Source organism: Mugil cephalus, chromosome 8 (genome assembly GCF_022458985.1).
Source record: "Mugil cephalus isolate CIBA_MC_2020 chromosome 8, CIBA_Mcephalus_1.1, whole genome shotgun sequence".
Classification (NCBI taxonomy): domain Eukaryota; kingdom Metazoa; phylum Chordata; class Actinopteri; order Mugiliformes; family Mugilidae; genus Mugil; species Mugil cephalus.
The window spans coordinates 19,060,575-19,079,614 of NC_061777.1; the positions used below are offsets into that span (position 1 = coordinate 19,060,575).

General features: G+C 44.7%; 1 protein-coding gene across 3 annotated transcripts in view; it reads right to left on the reverse strand.

Moving 5' to 3' along the window:
* The window catches only part of dtx1 (deltex 1, E3 ubiquitin ligase), a 38,629-nt gene that overhangs the window by 5,027 nt on the left and 14,562 nt on the right, over positions 1–19,040 (reverse strand). For 2 of the 3 annotated variants that reach the window (XM_047592149.1, XM_047592148.1), the window contains exons 3-9: positions 12,149–12,896; positions 5,619–5,680; positions 5,265–5,426; positions 3,214–3,275; positions 2,918–3,076; positions 1,786–1,947; positions 70–159 (exon numbers count right to left, since the gene is read on the reverse strand). In XM_047592149.1, the coding sequence (XP_047448105.1) occupies positions 70–159; positions 1,786–1,947; positions 2,918–3,076; positions 3,214–3,275; positions 5,265–5,426; positions 5,619–5,680; positions 12,149–12,896 (1,445 nt within the window). The remainder of the gene's footprint in view (positions 1–69; positions 160–1,785; positions 1,948–2,917; positions 3,077–3,213; positions 3,276–5,264; positions 5,427–5,618; positions 5,681–12,148; positions 12,897–19,040) is intronic. The other variant, XM_047592150.1, reaches the window with a different exon arrangement.

The following is a 19,040-nucleotide window of genomic DNA, read 5'->3' on the forward strand; positions in this document are numbered from 1 at the left end:
CAACGCCAAGAATGAAGGAACAAACCACGTGCAGGAGCCCTGGTTTCTGGAAGTGGTGTCAGAAATTACCTTTCTGCCTTTCTCGTTGTCGGGGAGGTAGCAGTGTCGAGGGAACCCTCTTGCACTGAACTTCTTCCCAGGGTTGGGGTGCTCATTGGTCTGGTAGAAATGTCAAGAACAAAAACAAACATTACTACTGCTTCTCTTCCAATTACGACTTAATTGAGTGGGAAATGTCAGCAGCACACGGAGGACAAGCTTTATTGTTCACATTGCTTACAACGTCTCTTTGTAAAAAGCGTTTGAGAAATACATTACTGTAAATATCCTCTTATGTCTTTACTTGTCCCTTTTAAGTGGTCCGACGTAGAAAAAAAATCTTCTGTTTGACTGAATTATAGTGGGTTGGAATAGCAAAAGGTTTAGCAATGAAATATGGAAACCTTTCTGTAGCACGGCCAGATAACCGCCAACTATAAGAGCTACATTACAATAACAGTTACACCGCCTCTGCACTGACAAACTGGTCTTATCATTTTCTTAATTTGTCCAAATGGCTCACCATGAAACAGCTACTACTGCTTCAGAGCAGCCTCTAGTTAGTGCACTACTTGAACAGATAAAATGTACAAATTTTTCCACTGACCGTGTTCTCCTCTACATGAAGAGAGAAGTGCATGAGTTTAGTTTTTAATGGTCGTCACGACAGCGTCACAGAGGCCTGTGATGATTCTCATTTCTTTGGTCAGTGTTGCAGTATAAAAAAAGACCTAACTGACAGTGTGTTTAGAGTGCAGGCCGAGGAGCAAGAGAAGAGAAGGAGAGGCAGACGACCTACAATAATGTCCTCAGGCAATAGAGTATTGTGCTGCTGTGCTGACCGGAGCACTTAGATGGACCCCAGTATTCTCTGACCCTGGGGACACTACGCCTGATCCGCTGGTGGAAAAGGGTCAGTTCATTGACTTCATTAAAGCCCGTGTCAGCAGTCAGGATAAAATACGCAGCACAAGCTTGAACCCTGAACATCTGCTCTACTTCAAATTTGAAAGGATTCATATCAGCTTTGCCTTTTCTTATTTTACATAGTTTTCATTATTACATTATGTTTATATTCATTAATACACAGGATGAGATGTTACAACCCCTTGTGCCATGATCTGAGGCAAAACTCCTTCAGAGGCCCAGTCCAACTGGAGAACCAACCAGCAGACCAGTGGTGAGCTACTAACTAGCCTAGCCTAGCCAGCAGCAGTAATAGATATGATGGGACATGCAACTACACTTCAGCCAAACGTCTCTCCCTTCTGACAATATCAGAAATAAGATACACCCAGACACCACCTACATAGCCTAGTTCAATGTAGTAGGTAAGAAATGGTGGGAATGCGATTACACTCCAACCAAATATCTCTTCCTTCTGCCTGTATCAGAAATGAGATACAATTAGCCTAGCCACCAGCACTAGGTAAGAAATGATGGGAATGCGACTACACTCGAACCAGACATCTCTTCCTTCTTCTAATCATTTCAATTTATAAATGGGCTTACATTACTATGTCACACATATCTCTCATACTATTTTAGATTTGCAATTGTCTGTCTTTGCCCAGAAGCACCGTGTGATGTGTAAGGCTGCAGTTTCCTAGCTGCCCCCAACACATCACCTTTCTGCAAGAATATCTGCTCTGCCGAACTTAAACGGATAAGTAGTTGTAGAAAGATTTAGAGGGCAGAGAGCCCAAAGGCAGCATGGTGGATTAAGTGAAGTGAGACCGTTCTCACCTGGATCCCAGCAGGAATGTCATAGACAATGCGGATGGTCTTGGAGTCGGGGTAGCCGGGCAGGCAGTGGGGGATGACGTGGTACTCCATCTTCCCAGGGGGCTGAGTGCCCGTTTTCTCCCCATAGATGGTTTTGCATGTTGGACATTGAAGGCTGCCATCCTGGTTTAATACACACAATAAGATGACATTGTAATTGTTGATTCAATGGGCAAATGGTCTCATTTGCCAAAAAGAATATCCACAACTGTGAAAACTTTAATTTAAAGCTCCATTAATCAGTAATTATTTTGTCTAAACAGAACAGTGAAAGGCACTCCTCACGTTGATGAAGCTGCAGCAAATTATGACCTGACTCTACAGCTCTCCTGAGCTGTACAGTCCTTCACAGTGAGTTTCAGCTTTTTATGTAGCTGCCGGGCCTGCAACTTTCCTGCTTTGATTCGGTCTCATCTCTCTCTTACCTTTTTTTCCGGCCGCAGCAGGCAGCTGTTTTCATCAAAAACACCACTGTAAGCTAGCTGCACAGCACCAAAGAGACAGCGTCAACAACTAGCTGTTGAACGTGGTCGAGTACTCAGCAGCTTTCACGATATAAAAGGAGAGCACTCTACCAATTTAGCAATGCACTACAGAGTCACAAAGGCTAAAACCCACCCCCTCTTTTACCACAATGTCACTTGACGCTTTTTAAAACAGTAGAGCCACAAATGGTTTAAATTACGCGGTGTACTATGATCAATCATTGTGTATATATTTTGTGGCTGAAATATGTGATCAAAGGGGTAAAGGCACAAATTCCAAAGACTGAGAATGAGAATATAAGCTTCAGCTGCTAATATGACACTGATGGTTTCTGATTGGATCTGATTTTATTTGCGCCATCTGGGGTAAATTTGTATTTGATTCAGGCGAACCGAAGTCAGCAGAATTTATGGTTATTTTACAAAGCACTGTGCTGACATGACTGATCTTACAAGGCTATATAAAATCCCCATCTGGGAGCAACAATATTGGAGCCTGATCATCCGCCAGTGCCGTGCGACCCGGTCAAGCTGTAAGACATTGCAAGTTTATCATTTCAGCCGAGAGTGACATCATAACAACGTCTGGCTCACAGGCTTTTACCCACCTTATTGCCATTGTTGTACATGGCCACGAGGCACAACAGATGGTACATGTGCCCACACTTGCCAAGTTTGCCCACCAGCTCTGGCTTGATGCCTTTGTGCTGCAGGACGCCTTCATAGCCTGATGACATGACCAGCCTCTCCATGCAGATGGTACAGTCCTGGAATATCCAACCAAAATACTTCAGCTGCCATTCCACAGTTACATAAGTTTGGATTTCACTCTTGGTGAGGGCAGTGAATGATGACGATCACAAAACTTATGTCCTCTGTGGGCGTATGCATTTTTGATTCTCACCTCGTCCGGCATCACTTTAATCTTCTCTGTGTATCTTCGCACCACATCCTCTGGGTTTTTCCCTTGTCATAAAACAAAAGATCAGAAAAATTATATCATCATTTAAAGAAAGCCAAACACGCCTCATATACCGATGAGTAAATACGATGGTATACGCTTGTCTGGCACCATTGTTTTTATGACTGTGTTTGTGCATAAAGTAGACATGTTTGTGATGTTAAAGAGGAGGTCACCTTCAAACCAGCACATAACAACCAGCCATCCCCACACTCTCTGATAATCCCCGTGTGCAACCAGGCTAGCATGGCTGAGAGCACACCCACAGCTTACACCCCTAATACGCTTACAGGCAACCTCTTTCCCCCAGAGCCTTTGTTTGTTCATTTGAGGGACAGCCAGTGAACAGACAGTGAGAGCAGTGGAAAGAGACAGCCTGCACAAAACAAATGTTAAAGTAGAAAGGGTGGGCAGAGGAGGGAGAATATGGTGAAGGGAGGGAGGAGAGAAAATGGGGGGGGTAAAAAGAGAAAAAGACATGAATTAAGAGTCCTGCACAATTGCTGTTTGATGGATTCATTAGCCGGATCATGTTGCTCTCTGGCCATTTTCTGCACAGGAGGAGGATCAACCTAAATCTTCCTGCTTAAGAAATGAAATACATCTCCTTTTCTCTCACAGCCTTCCAGTATGTCTGAGTTTATGGCATTCCTGCAAGCAGGACAGTTTGCAAATTTGTCTCCTGACTCATTCTTTAGTCCACAGTGACAGTGGTAATGTTTAACGGGTCCATGATGTCTAGATATTTTATCATTATTTTAAAAAATAATTAGTAATTAGAAGGGAAGAATGAGGCAAAAACCTTTTATTAAGGAATGACAATGTTGGATTGTCTGTTTGTCTGCAACCTTGTTCAAGACTGGCTTTGGTTTTGATGAAATAACTGAAATGAAAGCTGCTTTTGACATTAATCACCACAGAATTAATTCCATAAATTTTGAGATGGTTTGCATTTTGTGCGTCATCATGTTGAAATTCCAACACATCAGTGTGTTAGTAATGCCATTTTATAGCATGATATTAGCATTTAGCCTCACGCAGGACTGTAGACAGCTGGATTTGTTTCAAAAGTACTTTGATTTTATCATGTTTTTCAATTTTTTCATTTTCAGAAGAAGGTCAATGAACAAACTATGCTTTTTGAAAGGTCATGTAAATATGATAATATCCATTATCCATTTATTTTTGGAAATGTAATTCTTCATATAGACCAAGTTGAATAATATCTTTGGAGCAATAAACTGGAACTGCATGTCTAGCCTCCATGTTGCCTATAATTAGTGCATAATTGCAGAATTAGGAACTTTCCTGTGAATTTACCTTTATCTATATATCAGTTCCCTTCTAGGAAATTAAGTCTGGTAAAGCCTTACCACATCCTCTCCACACGCCTATATGTCTGTGTGTACAGTAAAGGCACCATTTGAAAGGCTGACTGAGAGTACAAGCACAGTGCAGCGATGGAAACCCAACAGTCCCACTGATCAATTATGACAAAGACTCCCTCGGGAGGCCGGTGGTTTCCACAGCTTGCATCGACCTGCATTTACTCTGGCCCCGGATCTGTCCAGTTAAGCACCAGATCCCCTCTCACTCCAGCTCAGTGCAACAGATTGACTGCTTTCCTTCCAACTGGCTCTGTCGATCTGCATGTAGTGCAACTTGTATAAAAATGCTCATCGCGCTCTCGCTGCATTTACTCATAAATCAGAAACATCATTACACTACACTTAGAAAGCAGCGGAAATGTTTTTCTCTCTAATCACGAAGAACCCTGCGTAAGGTTAGAATTACTGTAACCCTAATGGAGCTTAAATGGGGTTTACAGAACAATTGCGGATCCTTTTGCAGTTGATTTTGTGGTTTTCTTTGCAACAGCAACAGACTTGCAAACAGCTGATAAAGAAGCATCGCGCAAAGGTTGGCAAGACAAAGAAAGTCTGCTGATCGTCAGTGGTTGGTCTATTTCCTTCTCTCCACTCCTCTCATCTCACCTCTCCTTAGGTGCTTTTTCTTGGTTTTGCGTCGCATGCCATTGATCCCTGGCACAGGCTTCATGTCGCTCTTGTTGATGGGCGGTGGGTGCAGAATAGGCTTCGGGGCACGAGTCAGGCAAACCGGCAGACCTGCAGCGCACATCAGGATACCTGTCATACCTGATGCATATGTAGAGCGCACGCACACATACACACAGAAGGGCGGAAGAAATGAAAAGTGAAAAAAATAAATGAATTTCCTTCAAGATAAAAAAGAGTGGAGATATAACTTAGTGTACAGGCATTCATATTTTTAGCTCATAACTATAAAAAAAACAAAAAAGAAAAAAGTTGCTGCACAGCAAATCTGACCTGCTAGCGCTGGATGCACTGGTCCAGAACCAGTCAGGTTCTTAACTGGGAGAGCAGGAACGCTATGAGAGGAAACAAAGAAAGAGTGAAATAAAGTAGTGATGAAGAAACGAAGCCCTAATGTCTGCAGAAAGCGACCTTCTAACGTCGTGAGTGGTGACTCATAGATTCATGCGCATGCTCTCTTTTGTCTTGTGGATGCTGTTGGCCATTTGAGGACTAGCCTCTGCCACTGGTTTGTGAGCTTAAGCTTTGTTTTGATGTTGTTATTTTTATTCTTTTTAACATATGCACAAACCTCGTGTACTGTGCGTGCTAGTTTGCAAATGCTGCTTCGAATTCCGCCTCGAGGGACAAATAAATTGAACATCACACATTTCACATAAAGAAACACGAGAGGAGGGAATTTGTATTTCTTCTGTTCCCTGAATTTGACAGTTATCGTTGAAACTGCGCACCAACACTTATTACGCCACAGTTGAAAAACCTGAGAGCAGCCGATAGCTCTGCTCTGTTTGCCGTGAAAAACACTCTAGTTAAAATGTCATATATGCTTCACCACAGAAACCGAGATGTCTGCAATGGAATGAGACAGCTTGACTCATGTACAAAGCAGTGCAGCAGAGCCTGATTCACAGCGACATTTGGGGAGGTTGGAGTTCATGGCAAACACAGACGACAAAGACGGCCGACTCGCACGCGCTTCGAGTTCTGTGGAGCAGAGCCGACCAAAGCGCTTGGGGCATTAATGTGAGCATACAAGTCTCTTTTCAAAGGAGCAGGACCTAAACTCAACCAGCACACAGCACGGCGGGGCTCAGGGACGGCTCTCCTTTCCTTGGTGGGGCGCAGCCAAAGAATAAAATCTTGAGTGATTAAAGCTTTGACTACAGGTCAGCAGAGGGGCAACGCAAACTCTCGCCAAAGGTGAAACAGCTGGAAAACTGTGTGAAGCAGTTTAACCCCAACTTGAGAATAGGGAGGTCTAATCTACACCTCATGTTGAAACTAAAAGAGTGGATGCTAGGCAGACCTAATGTTGCTTAGATCCGGCTTTGTCCGCTGCCACCAAGTGGTAAAGAGGTAAAAATGAAGGTTTGAAGTCTAACAAACATTAAGCTGATTGTTATGATTCCTTGAAACCTGCATTGTACACCCATCCGGCATAACATTATGACCTCCTAATATTGTCTAGATTTCCCTCCGAAATAGTTGTGACTCACACAGCTACACAAGATTATAGTTGTACTTAAGGAATATTTCAGTGCCACGTTTTATACAAGTTGCACAATAAAAAAAAAAAAAATTCTAGATGCAAAAACACTAACGCCATTACAAACATGAATTGCACAACTATTCCATAATGAGCACAGGAAAACAACAACAAATTAAAAATAGACTACAGGCTCAATGCTCTGCTCTACAAGAAACACAAGTTCTACGAGTTTATCGACCTCAGACACACACCACTGCACACGCACTTCTCAATCCCTCTGCTCTCTGACCATGAAGCAGCTGAGGTCTTTGGCCCTGCAGCTCCCAGGCGCTACACAAATCCGCATCAACAGACCGCTTTGATATTGGTGAGAGCTTCTGTTCCCGTGCCAGGGGAGGCTCTTCAATAGGCTGCGCGCAATAACACAAAGAGACGTGAGGCCTGGTTGAAGCCAATGTGTCTCAGCGCATCTCTGGTGGAGGCTCGGGCACACTCGTCTCGCTCGGCGGACCGGAAACCAGGATCAGCTGACTCCTGCCGTGCTCAGGGTTGAGGTGAGTTAAAATCAAAAGTACGGGAGTGATGAAGGCTTTATGTCAGAATGTTGACATTATGAGTGTGAAACCACGGCAGGCCTGTATTATTTGGGTGAGATTTCTTGTCATGCAAAAGATACAGGGTGCGATTCACACCTTCAACTGTAGCGGAGGAATTCATGGCTGAACTCGACTCCTGCAGTCTGCACTTGTAACAAAAACCAACCTGTCGATACTTCACAGCGCACAGCTGCAATTCACCCAATAAAAGCGCCTACTTGGGTGAAAGGTTGGCCACCTTGTCTGTCTGTCCGGAAAATGAGGGTGGTTGGTTGTTTTGAGGAAAATGTAGAAAGCAACAAGCATCTTATCAGAAATAAAAGAAGAATCCGATACTCAAAACGCATAAAAAAAAAAACAAGGTGCTTCCCAGTGGGAGAGTTTCTCCTTTGTTTAAACAACATGATTCAAATGAACACATGGAGAACAGGACGCCTCACTTTATGAGTGCATGTATAATTTGGGATGTTCACAGAGAGCGCTGAGATCAAACTAAGTATTTTCATTAGGAGAAGAAATGAGCTGTCAGCACATTTTGCACAAGCTTCAAGCACACGATACGGAGGATCTGTCAAGGATCTTTAACATAATATTAATTAGGAACGCTTTTCACCTTTATTGCTTTCCCTTTCCAGCAGAGATTTCCGTCAGAGAGCGTGTAGCAGAATAAATACTTCAATAAAGCAGCCGCAACACCAGAAAATATAAAACCCATAGAAGCTATTGATGATCCTTATCTGGACTGAAGGTAACAAGCTCTCATACTTATCTCTGCTGTGTTTATGGTTTATTTTGACTACGAAAGATAAGCGCACATCATGCAAACAATTTCACAACCCCCTCCCTGTCAAATTACTTCTAGTATGATTCCATCTGTTCTCGTACGAGGCTCTACCTCGACCAGTCAGTCAACCTGTAGCCCGTGTGCAGTTGCCACCCTCCCCCTCATTCTGCGCTCTTCATCTCTTGACTTCAGAGCCTGCACCTCTGGAGGCAGTGACCCTGTCTGTCCTGATGTGCTCTGAGCGCTGGGGTTGAAAATGCACGCCGCCCCGTCACGCTGCGCTGACAATCCCCGACACGTGATGACTCCCAGGCTTTAACTCTCGCTCTTCCCTTTCAATCAAGCTTCCCCCCTCCCCAGAACCAGCTAAAAATCTACGCCTTCTTCAGCATCTGTCGTCATTTCCACAGTTACAAAAATCAATGATCCTCAACAATGGGTTCCGTTGGCCTGTGCTCGGATCTCACAAGTAATTACACCTCATAATCAGTGTAAACAAGCGCAGACCCTCTGACTTCGGGGCTTGACACTGCTGTTGCAGCACTCCAGATTTTGATGAGGCGCATTCAGCAAACCACACGGAACCTTGTCGCCTCTGCATTTCCTTCACGCTGCCAGCTCAATTTTTTTTTTCTCTTCTCTCTGACCCGTGCTCACTTCCTTGTTCCCATCCCCGCATCTTCTGTGCGTGAAAGAAAAAAGTCATCCTGGCTACAGCAAAACCTTGAGCAGAGGGCAGTGCAAAAGAATGGCATTTCACATGTCTAATGCAGAAGTGTCTGACCAAAAATCAACGCGTTCAGGTGCTAGATCCTGACCCAGTAGCTCATGCATTAACGGCACATTAATTTTGTTTCCTGGCAGGTTCGCTGTCCCTTTCCTGACTTCTGCTTAGTATCATCCTTCCTTTCCTGAGGGAACCTCCAGTCTGCCTTGAGGACTTAATCGGATGAAACTCCCCAAATAGAGACACCACATTAGGCCTTATTGAGAAAGTGCTGACGGAGGACTAAAATCTCCTCATCTGTTTATTATGCGCTATAAAGACAGTGCGTGGGGGGGTCGGATGGAGAGAACTCCATGAGTGCTTAATTGCATATTGATGTGTGTAGCACAACGGCAGAAGGAAGCCCGTCTCCTGTTGGACACTGAGGGCTGGGCTGGGGGAGGATGCGCATCACCTGAAATGCCCTGAAAACGCACAACAGCGACACAAGAATGACCTAATTGCACGAGCATGATCCACATGAGCGCTCATGATTTATTCATTTATTCCTACATTCATTTTGGTTATAAGGGGAGCTCCGGAGCAGAACACAGAAGCACTGAGGGATAATGATCTCTGCACCCGATACACTCACAGCCCTCCAGTCAAAGCTCACGCTGGCGTCCCTAACGCAGGGAGCTCGTAAAAGGCAGCAGGCTGTGGCGCGCGGACACGTGCAACTCGAAAGCTTTTTCTTTCAGCTTGATTCACTTTTTTTTTTTGTATGACTTTTTCGTTTCAGTTTCTCATCCTTCACCAGTCAGACAACAGAAATCGATACCGTACAGTACTTCAGTCTAAAGACGCAAAGTGCAGGTCTTATCTCTGTCAAACACTGACGTGCGCAGAGAAAGCACACAAGAGGAAGTGGTCGGACTGATCTCGAAAACAAATCCCCTGAGAAATTCTCTGCTGCGCTTCCACCACAACATCTCTCTAGTTATATTTCAAACATGCAGTAAATCCAATGTTATTGTTTGTCATGTCTCCATCTAATCATATCAGGACGGGAAAACTTGAACTGAGACACAGTGGTTGACATTTACAACTTTGATCTGAAGCATTTCAGAACACTATTGTATACCTGCACTGTGTTCATTCTACAACATTTATTTTTCTGGTTAAACACCATTAACCCAATACAGTAATTAACATATTATTATATATTATATATGTTTAGACATGTGAATGTAAAATGCACTATAGTAAAGTACTAAAAGTTTAGTTTTCTTCTTTCATACAGAGTTACTCAATTAGCCAATTCATTTTCAAGCACAAATGTCAAACACTCTCTCTTTCCAGGTTCTTTTTCCAACTGTGAGTCTTTGCAAAGTGAAATTCTTTAAGGCATTTCTCGTCAGACCAACTAACTCAACCAATTAATGAAGAAGGTTGCTCACTAATGACAATAATCTAGCACGTGCAACAGCGCGACCCGTGTACGAGCTCAAAAATGCATAGCAGTCGGTGTCTGTCACCGCTACACTGTACAGGTGGTGGTGATATGCAGTCTGCCCGGTAATAAGATAAACTGACAAGCTGACACAAACCAGCAGACGGTGCCACTTCTAATATTTGTGCATACAAGACAAATACATGAAGCAAAACAACCCCACTTCCTTCACAACCCACAACCACTGGTTTCTTAGACAATAGCAGCCTACACCACTAATGATACACACATCACAAAAACATATCTGGCGCCGTGCTGCTCGCTTCCATCAACATTCAGTGAATCATGTGCACAATCACTTAAAGTATCTGCAGTTACAGATCTCTGTTCATATACAGAATGATTGTTTACACACAGTGTGTGACACACTTAAATAATCACAGTTAGACAAGTCACAAAGAGAGAAATGCCTTCCTAGCACCCAATGCCAGATACATGAGGGCGTAGGTGTGTGAAAAACACATCTCATGTTTGACGTTCTGTGTGGGTTCCTCTCTTATCTGTCTGTAGCATGCTTGTGGGAATGTGCGAGGGAGTTCACATTTCAGTTTGTGCGCGCGTGCGTGCGTCTGCGAGCGCTCGCGCCCTCCTGCGTGCATGCTAACCACACTCATCCTGTATGTCGAGCCACTCGCCTGGGAACGATGTACTCCGCTTCACCCCTGTCTCTCTCGGTCTCTCTCTCTCTCACACGCCAGCTCTGTGATTCTCACCGTCGCCACAGAACCCTACGTGCTGCGAGGTGAAAAAGTCACATTTCATCCACGACTCCGCGCACCAGAGCTTTCACCGAATTCTTAAAATGCAGAAAGGGAGTAGGTCATCGTGCGCCGGCTCAAAGCCTCACGCAAACCTTTGCACGGAGATAAATGGTTTGCTACCTACTTTGAGTATGAAACTAAGTGGTGAGCATAAAAAAAAACGTGTTCATCAGTGGCAGTGAATTAGGCCGCAGAAAGTGAAATCATTTGAGCCGGTATTATTCAAACATGCAGTAAGTGTGTCTCTCCCCATGAGCAGCAAGAGCAGAATGGAATCAAATTAGATCAGGAGAGGGTTTATTTTAGTAAAAGAAAGAAGGATAGGAGGCTGAAGTATCGGTTACGATGCTAACACACTTCTTTTCCTTGCTTCCTTTCTCTGAATCGCTCTGAGGTCAGAGCGCTCTGCTGAAGCTCCCATTTTTCCTTGATCCATTATTCATTCTTCCCCAGCGGAGCTGTGCCTCCATGGCAAATAGGTTTCCACAGATACACCAGAGCCCGCTTCATATGTCTGACCATGCATGTACAAACGCGCATCATGCAACAAAGGAGCAGTTACACACACACACACACAAACGTTCAGTTCATGTGGGACTGTTTCACATCTCCTGACACCACAACCACAGCGTAGTGAGTTGCTAACAAATTAGTTCAAAGCGCGAGCAACAGAATAATCCGGAAGAGCTCCGGTATTTCACGCCTTTTGGGGCCTGCATAAGCCCATTATGGAGCAGATGCCGCGGCAGACACACATATGGAAGTGGAGCAAAGGAGAATCAAACGGACTGTTTCAGAGCCGGCGTTCAGCGCGTTGAAAGAGCGCTCATGAATCAGCAGAGAGGGAAGTAGAGAAAGACACGGGAGAAGTGGTAAGAGGTTAGTGAAGAGGCAAGAACGTCGAAACGAGACAATGACTGAAATGCACGGCTGTGTGTGTATGAGCAGCATTACCCTGGTGGGATGGCTCCCCTGGCGGTCCCCATCGATATGCGCTGGGTGCCCGGCCGGTTCAGGTTGTTCTGACCGTTGATGGTGAGAGCGTGGTGGCCATGGGTGGATGAAAGGGACGGCATCACGGGGGAACAGGCAAAGTTGGCAGTGGACAGCGGCAACTGCACCTGTTCGGCTTTGGCTTGTCCACCTCCCACACTTATGTTATTGTTGTTGGTACCGGAGGAGCTGGATGTTGGAGACCAGAGGGAAGTCCCGGCGAAGGTGTTACTCTGCCGTACCACAGAGAGGGTTCCTGTGGTACCTGTGTTGCCCGTTGTCCCTCCGTAGAGCTTACGCCGCTGAGAGGCCAGAATAGCATTAGAAGCAGCTCTCGTACTGTTGACTAGGATGCACTGCTGGCAGGAGCACGGCTGGCCAGAGCTGGCTCCCACCGGCCAGGACTGGGACTTCGGGATGGAGCCCATGATGAGCGGATAGGCCAGGTCCATGCGTCTCCGCAGGCGTCGCTTGCGCTGGCTCTGCCTGTTGGTCTGCGACATGCTGTTGAAGTCGATGAGGTAGCAGAAGCCCAGAGAGGTCAGATCCAGCCAGGGGTGCTGCTTCTCGTAGGCGTTCTGGATGGTCACGCAGATCTCCATGTCATACGGCGTCCACGAGCCGTTGTCGTTCTCCCACTCCCACACCACACCTTTCCCCGGGGCCGACGACGGCTCATAGAAGTTCCTCTGAACTGGTCTCATCGTGCCTAAAAGTAACAAACAAAAAAAAACAAAGAAAAGAAGAAACATGAGGGTGGGTTTTTGTGTTTTGCATGAGGGAGCTAATACTATAGCACTTCCAAGAGACAGATTAAAGCAACAAAACTATAGCATCTCACAATACATTTGCAAAAGACCAATGTTTCAGTCTTTCGTGAGATCTACCTGGCCTCCAAAATGCCACATCTTTCAAACCCCCACCTCCAGTTTGTACGGCAGGAAGTCTGAAACCCAAGCTGAGAAAACCATCATGACAATTTGGTTTTGATGCAAACGTTTTGTAAACCCCGACGAATGCCATCGTGTGATACACAGACTCATGAGCTGAGCAGTGCTCCTAATGATAAATAAATTGAACCTCATGGGCAAAATTAATGGAGTGTGCCTTTAATTTATTTTTATGAAGTATAAGATGAGTATAGTAGCATAAGACGGTGCTCGTTTAATGTGAAAAAGTACGGTGCCTTTTCTGAGTATAACCTAACAAAAGCAGAACACTGCTTGCTTTTCACCATTAAAACTATGACAACTCGTGATGAGAATTTAACTGTTGAATGGAGTAAAAAGAATAAGCTGTGTAAGTGATAAATCGAAAATAACATCAACAGATAAATTGCTAGTGACATTAGCCTGAGGCAAGATGCAGTTTTAATGTTTCTTCACTCTCGAGCTCGCCTCGTAAGCTAACAAGTGTTGAGACAGCAACTTGGCCAAATGACGAGGAAATGAGGTGTTACACTTCAGCTGGGTAAACTCGCTCGCCCCAGTAAGCTCCCTCTGCGTTTTGAACCGCATGGCTGGCCTCTCAGAAACACAGAAATCATATTGTACCCACAATGCCCTGCGGTAACTTTGTACCTCCGTCCCTCTACTGTTGGCCATGCGTCTCCCACCTCCATTATAACGCAATTACTGTAGTCGCATGGGAAATCAGGATACTTTAGCCTATCCGTCTATGCGGCAGCACGTCAGCAGGGGTGTCCAGGAACTCCGGCAGAAAGCCTCCCCCCCACCTAATTTAACGGGCAACTACACACTCTCACGCCCTGTACGGCCAGGGCGATAATGGAGGGATGGGATTGTGTGCAGAGTTTGAACGGGCGGTTGGGTAAGGGGTGTGGGGGGGTGTTTGGTGGACAGTGGTAACCCTTCATCTGGCAGCGTGGTGCCTGCTACTGAGAATAAAATGCATCAGCAGAATCAGCAAGCCTGACCTTGAGTCGCTGCTGCAGACTGCTGCTAAAGGACTCGGCTTGACGGCTAATTTCATCTGGGGGCTGCTGAGAACCACACACACACTCACACACTCACAGATGACTGCTCAGTGAGCCAGCTGCTTGTGTCTCCCACGTCTTCACTCAGTCAGCCATGCACCACTTCCTCAGCCACTTGCGTCTGTGCCTGCACACAGTTTGCTGGCTTGATTTCTTCTGATTTTCTTTCGGGAAAACATTTAGAAGCAACAATGAAAACAGATTTTTTCTAAATTTCTCACTGATTTCCAGAAACGTTGCACATATTCATTTGTTTATTCATTTGAAGCAGGGTATGGGTCTGTGATGGTGAGCCACACAGATGAACTCTCCATCACTGTGGCTCCTCCTGAGGGAAGCATTACGTGAAACACTCTCAGCTCGGCTGCGTGTTTCTGGCCACAATCGATAGCAGCAGAGCTCCACACCAGCCTTGCTCAGCGGTGAGTTTAACACATTAAGCTTCATAAATATTTGAACATGCGGAGACATTTTATTGCCAGACATCAATTTAAACGTCTCACCTTCGGTAAGGAAAGATGAACAGCATTTTTTATTTATTTATTTTTTTTTTTTTTAAAGCTCACCAGCACTGTTAATTCTTCTCGAGAGTCTGGGATCGTGCCTGGCGCATGACATGTGCTCGTCTAAAAGATTTCCTTTAAACAGTTCAGTGGCCCTGGGGGGACGGATGTTTGGCATTCAGATTTCTTGAGTATAATTAAAGCGAGGTGAGCATCGGGTTTTCCTCAGCATTAGTAGCTTGTGACTCTCGAGAACCTCAGTGTCTGATCTTGTCTAACAAAGGTTATGGCTGATCTGAATGTATTTTCAGAGTCCCCAGAGACTTGTTTATTTCTAGGCTACATCTTTCTCAGAGACCGACACACGTTTATTTTTGAAAAGAATAGCTACATAGCTCCGCCTCTCTGCGTCTGACCCTCATGATGTAAAATATCATGTGTCATGCATCTTTCCATTTATAGTCTCTCGTGCACTAAATGCTGAGTTTTCTGCAACTTCTAAAATAAAGTCTGGCTTGAATGAGACATTTGGGTGAGTCACATTATTCACTTTCTGGACTACAGTTAAATCAGTATTTACACTTCCCCTCTCTTCTTGTTAAAATGAAAGCTAACTAGGGCCTTGGCCGTATTAGGTTAGATAGAATTAAATCTAGGAACTTGACTCTGTCTGAAGCTAAGAGAAATCACAATTTAATAAGTCAACAAGTTGAAGCTGGCTTGTTTACTTTCCGTAAACGGCCTGCTGTTTTCCGGTGTCAGGCCGTTGCTGAGCATCTCTGGCCCTAGTTTTTCCGGTGTTTCCCGCACCGTTGGCACTAGTTGGGCCCCTGCTGCCAGCTTTTCAGCTGATTCAGCATATTGATTCAGCAACCAGAGATCACTCTTATTGGGTGTTCACCTTACAGAACCGGCACACGAGAAGAAAGAACGAAGGTAAACAACACACAGAGAGCTTTCGTTGCTTTACATCTTCATCTAATCTGAAAGTTTTTGCCCAGAAACTGACGACATGAGGTGACGTCACAGTACAATTCATTTTTTTGACTAATTAAATTTAGCTAACGGTCTCTGGGTCTAAAAGGGTGGAGAAGCACTAATAACTATTCCTATGAAAAGGCCAGTCTGTAAACTGTGATGAGTTTTTTCTTGAAATAATTTAGTCTTAAGTTACACAGTTATCCTCCGTCTTATAAATAGATTTGGCTAAACTTGTGTTTATCCGATGACAGATAGATACTGTATGCTAACATCACAGCTGTTATCTTAAATAAGTACAACACTATTGTTACCGAGTGTAAATGATGGCCACGGCTAAACCAATCAGAGCCAAGATCTACTAAAGCAGAAATAATGTTTACATATTTGCATTCTTATTTAGGGCTGAACAGAGGCCCTCGGAGGAAAGACCATAGGCCACGACAACACAGAAGGTCTGGTAGGAAGTTTTATACAAAACACGGGGCCTGAAAATCTGGCCCCTGGCTCATTTTCTTTAGTAATTTACTGCTGTTTATAACGTAACTGCAACTGCCAAAAACCAAGCACTGACTTGTTGATGTTCTCCCCGTGACCCTTCATGCTCTTCCTAACAGGAAACTAAGCAAGAGGGGCCACTTCCCGTCTGACCCTGCTTGAGTTTGGCAGGCATCTTTCCTGCCCTCCTTTCTCATGCCTTATCTCCCTCCCACGATGTCCTCCAGCTGTCCTTCCCCGACACCGGTGCGATTCCCCTCGGACGAACTGTAACAGTGTGATGTATCTCCACATCAGGCTTCTCTGCGGGACCCTAACCCCGTTGTCACGCAGGGACAAGTGGGTTCAGGGTGAGCTTGGTTACCCTCTCCCTTCTTAGCTGGGGGGGAAAAAAACTTCCCGCAATCTGTTCGCTATATGGGGGCCACGCCACTCTCCACTCTTAATGGTTTTGTTTTCCTCTGGAAGTGAAGGGAGACCTGCCCGAACCCATCTTTTAAACACAAGGGCATGCATCATTAAATTGCAACATCCTTGACTGTCCTCTGAGGCACACTGCAGGGAAAGATGGCAGATTGGCAAAATTATGCTTTGTAGTTAAGTTCGGTGGATGCTTTTATCATTACTGCACATGCCGTGTATAAGATATACTACAGTTTGGCCCCGAGATATAATTTAACCACAAAGCAGAACTCTAATGGATTTTTATTTTCCAGAAAATATGATTACTGGTATATGCACTTCCTCTGTCCTGTATGTCACACTACACTCTGTAATAAACGCTAAAGAAAAATGTGGGGCAGATTTTGGTTGTACTCATTTACTAAGTAAAACTGCTGCCGCTCACATACTGTGCGTCTAAATCTGTTACTGAGGTTGTGACATACTGACACCACTGTGCTGTGGTCATCCAGCAAAGCGTGAAAAAAACACTCCTATCAGCGACTTACGAACTGGCCCGCTACAACAGGTACTACCCAAAGGCCTCGGCAAGAGACCGCGGGACTTGAGCTCTGTTGTCACAGGAACACTAAGGAAAGGTTTTGTTGTCCTGGAAGCCCTCCCTGGGGGAGACGAAAGACGAAGAGTGGGAAGGCTCGCGTGTATGTGAACCTTCCTACAACTCCTTTCCCTGAGAATAGTACCAGCGCTCCCCTGCTCATCTCATCTGCTGCTGACGCCAGCTTTCCTCTCGCTCTCCACCGTCTCTCCTGGCCCCGTACCAACACTGTCACGCTGAGCCATTCTTCACATTTTCCACTCTGTCACTCACTGGATGCCATCCCACTCTCACACAACGCTCAACTGTTGGACAAAGAGTCTAAGTTTGTGTCATTGAATTAGGGACCCCATCACCTTGTAGCCACTGCTCTCCTTCGCACTCCCCGAAAGCGGACGAGAAGCTCAATAATAACATATCCTTATAATTGACCACCCTCTCCGATTTCCCTCGGGTTGCGTTGAGCCTATTAAAACACGGCGCTGCATTTTTCCATTTAACTACAGGAGGAGAGAGGCCAGTAACAGGTCCAGCATCATAAGACTCAACGGTGGCTGAGAGGTATTTAGAGCTCGCTAATCTATGGCCTCGGCTGGAAAACAGGCAGAACTGTGCCAGAGAAGACACAACCCATTTACAGTACAGAAAAAAAAAGCTCCTTCCTACTAGTGTATTAAATTGGAGCAATCAGTTCAAATTAAACTAAAAGTTCTGCTCATAAAAGCTGAACAGTAGGACCTATTAACTTCTAATTTCACCTATCTGTACCTTATTAGTCGCCAATTATTTTAAGTAAATATGTTTGAGCAACGTGTCTCACATGTAAACCAAATGCAGTGGCCGGGGCCTAAGCACCAGGGGGTGTTGAAGATAGAGATTAAAGGGGAAACCAGGTTGGATTTTCATGTGGCAGAGCATCCTAGAATGTTTGTGGAAACCAATAGATGGCACTGGATGGCACATAAAAAAGAAAAAAAAGGAGAAAAAGATTTCTGTTTGTTTAGAGATTGCAAATGTTTTGGCACAAAAGCCGCTAATAAAACACATTATGGGAAATGATCAATTTTCCTAAGAGATGTAGGCTTGAGCTCTTGGTGCTTTGATTTTGAATTAACATCTTCACAATAAATTATAATATTTCACAATGGTTGCTATGACAACTTTAAGACCAAAGACAAACAGCCACAACATTAGGACCACTGACAGGAGAAGTGAATAACATTGACAAACTGTTAGGAACAAAAAACTAAAACATGAACAACAGCACAAGGTGTTGACCTGGCCTCCAAATTCACTAGATCTCAAACTGATCAAGTATCTGTGGGACGATCCACAGACGCCCCTCCCCTCAACCCATAGGACCCAAAGGAACCACCCATAGGAAACGGTCATAGCGTTGTGTCTGACTGGTGTACCGTTAAACACATGAATCTATTACTCACACTGAGCAGGTTATCTACTAGATTTCATTGTTTCACAGACTGCGTTTAAACTGACAATATTCCTGACATCCTTCTAATCAGATTTTCTAACTTCCAGGTCAATCTGGGGAAAAAAAAATTAAACGATCTAATATGTTTGTGGAAACATTTTATTATCCGCTCAAAAGAAAAATATTAGCACAGACTAAACTAATTAATTGACCGAACATTTGCGCTCCTGCCACAACTTGATTAGTCTCTCTCCTCCATTTCTGTCCTCCGCCTCTTTTTCTGCTTTGTCGGCATCCTCCCGCTCTTGTGTTGTTCTGATATTCCCGCTGCTTCCCACCGTGTTTTGGAGCTATTTCCTGTGTCCCACCTTCTTCTTTCATGATTGCAGTCGGGTCGGTTGGATCAGTTCACACTACTCAACTGCGTCCAGTTTAAGCTCAGACCA